The sequence below is a fragment of the Hibiscus syriacus genome, unplaced genomic scaffold (genome assembly GCF_006381635.1).
Source record: "Hibiscus syriacus cultivar Baekdansim isolate YM2019G1 unplaced genomic scaffold, ASM638163v2 tig00110480_pilon, whole genome shotgun sequence".
In the NCBI taxonomy this organism is placed as follows: Eukaryota; Viridiplantae; Streptophyta; class Magnoliopsida; order Malvales; family Malvaceae; genus Hibiscus; species Hibiscus syriacus.
In genome coordinates, this window is record NW_024062756.1 from 381434 (window position 1) to 384052 (window position 2619).

At 39.6% G+C, this 2619-nt stretch overlaps 1 protein-coding gene across 1 annotated transcript; it reads left to right on the plus strand.

Annotated features, from left to right (window-relative positions):
* The first annotated feature begins 913 nt into the window (after positions 1 to 913).
* On the plus strand, positions 914 to 2376 carry LOC120128466 (CBL-interacting serine/threonine-protein kinase 7-like). The gene has a single exon (XM_039146157.1). The coding sequence runs from the start codon at positions 956 to 958 to the stop codon at positions 2336 to 2338; it is 1383 nt and encodes a 460-aa protein (XP_039002088.1). The 5' UTR covers positions 914 to 955; the 3' UTR covers positions 2339 to 2376.
* Positions 2377 to 2619: the final 243 nt, after the last annotated feature.

A 2619-nucleotide genomic window follows, 5' to 3' on the forward strand; every position in this document is an offset into this window, starting at 1 on the left:
ATGGCGATTACAATAATGAGTTTTTTTAATATGAGTCGTTAGTTTTATTAAAAAGTGAATATTCAAAATTACAATAAAGTTTAACAATTATCATCATAAACTTTAGATTATATAAGAGCGTATATGGAAATGGTTAAAAACCTAACCAAAATACCTGAACAAAAAATAAATCAAACATGACTGCATCAACAAATGAACTAGAAGAGATGATTAAACTATTGAAAGACCATTGAAAACTCTAAATCAGAGCCGAACGTCGTGAGACACTATCCACGATTGCAAAATCGCGTATCCAAATTCAATTCAAGGGTTTATAATAGGGAAGATCAATTGAATTACAAATGTGACATAAAAATAAAGAAAAAACGTGTCAAAAAGTATAATTATTCTTATTAAGAAACTAAAAAGGAAACAAAGAGAGAAGAAAATCGACGATCAACAACTAACATCGAAATTAGTATACCGCCAATTAAACAAAATCAAAGAATAAAAAATTGATATGATTTATAGAAATCTGTATAAACTAAACTAAAAAAAAGGGAGGAGAGCGGCTAGGGTTCCTTATTTCAAATATAAATGAGTTTTTAACCATATATTTGAGTGAATTGACTTATAGTTCAAATAATTCAATGTTGAATTAATGTTAAGATTTTTCCTTTGTCGTTTTCTTTTGCAAATATTGTGGTCTTGTACTTATGTTAAGATCCGATCATTGAAGTGAGTGTATTTATTCTTCAATACTAAAGTCATATTAAAAAAATTACTATTATTTTATTTTCCTTCAAATATTTTTATTATATTTATTTTTGTATGATGAATCATTATTATATTTATTTTATTATTAATATAATAATTTATCATCGAAGCCTCCATTACTTAAACCAACACACCTTCTAAATAATCCTTGTCGTGGCACGCTCCTTCTCCAGCTTCACAGTTTCCACCACTATAAACCATGCCGTCAGGGGCTGAACCATCACTTCCATCGCCAGTATCACCGCAGTCTCCGCCGTCCCAAGAAACACCACCGGTATCACCTCCACCGCCACTGAAAATCACCCGTACAAAAACACCAGCCGGAATACTCTTAGGTAAGTACCAATTGGGTCGTTTGTTGGGTCGTGGAAGCTTCGCAAAAGTACACGAAGCATCTTCACTCGAGGACGACAACACCATCGTGGCCGTCAAGATCATAGACAAGACGAAAACGGTCGATGCGGCGATGGAACCGAGAATAATCAGGGAAGTTTCCGCCATGCGCCGCCTACAACACCACCCGAACATCCTGAAAATCCACGAAGTCATGGCCACAAAGACGAAGATCTACCTTGTCATGGAACTAGCCTCCGGAGGTGAACTTTTCTCCAAGGTCTTACGCTGCGGCCGCTTGGCTGAACCCGCCGCTCGTCGCTATTTCTCCCAACTGATCTCCGCCCTCCATTTCTGTCACGAAAACGGCGTTGCACACCGCGATGTAAAGCCACAAAACCTCTTACTAGACCAAAACGGAAACCTCAAAGTTTCAGACTTTGGTCTGTCCGCTCTACCTGAACAACTAAACGACGGACTTTTACACACAGCTTGCGGAACACCGGCTTATACAGCTCCCGAGGTTGTTCGGAGAAAAGGCTACGACGGTTCCAAGGCGGACGCTTGGTCATGCGGGGTAATTTTGTTTGTTTTGTTGGCAGGCTATTTACCCTTTGATGACGGTAACTTGGTCTCCATGTACAAAAAGATCCAGCGTAGGGAGTTTCAGTTTCCGGCATGGATATCAAAGCCAGCAAAGGCTATAATATGGCAGCTTCTTGACCCGAATCCGGTGACCCGAATGAGCTTAACAAGGTTAATGGAAACTTCATGGTTCAAGAGAACTTTAACGAAATCATCATCAAACAGTCAGCTGGAGAGTCTGTTACACGACAGGAAGTTAAAACATGAAATGATATGTAACGGGGTTAACGCTTTCGACATAATATCGTTGTCGTCGGGGTTGGATTTGTCGGGGCTATTCAAAGGGGGGAATGATACGAGGAAGGAGAAGAGGTATATCACTAGTTCGATGGAGTTTGATGGGGTGATGGAGAGGATTAGGGAAGTTGGGGATAGATTGGGGTATAGAGTGGAGGAAGGGAAGAGAGGGGTTGTAGGATTGGGGAGAGGGAGGGTGGTGGTGGTGGTGGAGGTGGTGCAGGTGGCGGACTTGTTTGTTTTGGTGGAGGTGAAGGCGGTGGAAGGCGGTGGTGGTGGGGTTGAGATTGAGGAAGAGCAGTGGATTGATCTTGAAGCTGGACTTGGAAACATTTTTGTTTCTTGGGATAGTACTGCTCTAGCATAATGGTTCTGAATCGGTGTAAATGATGTCAAACAATACTGATATATTTAGCGATTAGTTCTAGTAAAAATGTCGGTTTGTTAATTTCTGCGATATAACTTAAATTTAAAGCTAAAATATTATCAAAAAAAGATTTCTTTTTTCAACCCTGGAAACTAATATGTTTTGCATCCATGGCCGTTATGAGACAGCAAGCAAGCAGTGAGCGAATTTTATTCATCAAAACTGATGTTTAAAGATATATAGACATCCGGTGGATTACTTACGGGTAGTTCTGCGATATA

What these genes read in the sequence shown, in the direction of transcription:
- LOC120128466 (XM_039146157.1), top strand. Translation starts at nt 956, where the DNA reads ATGCCGTCAGGGGCTGAACCATCACTTCCATCGCCAGTATCACCGCAG.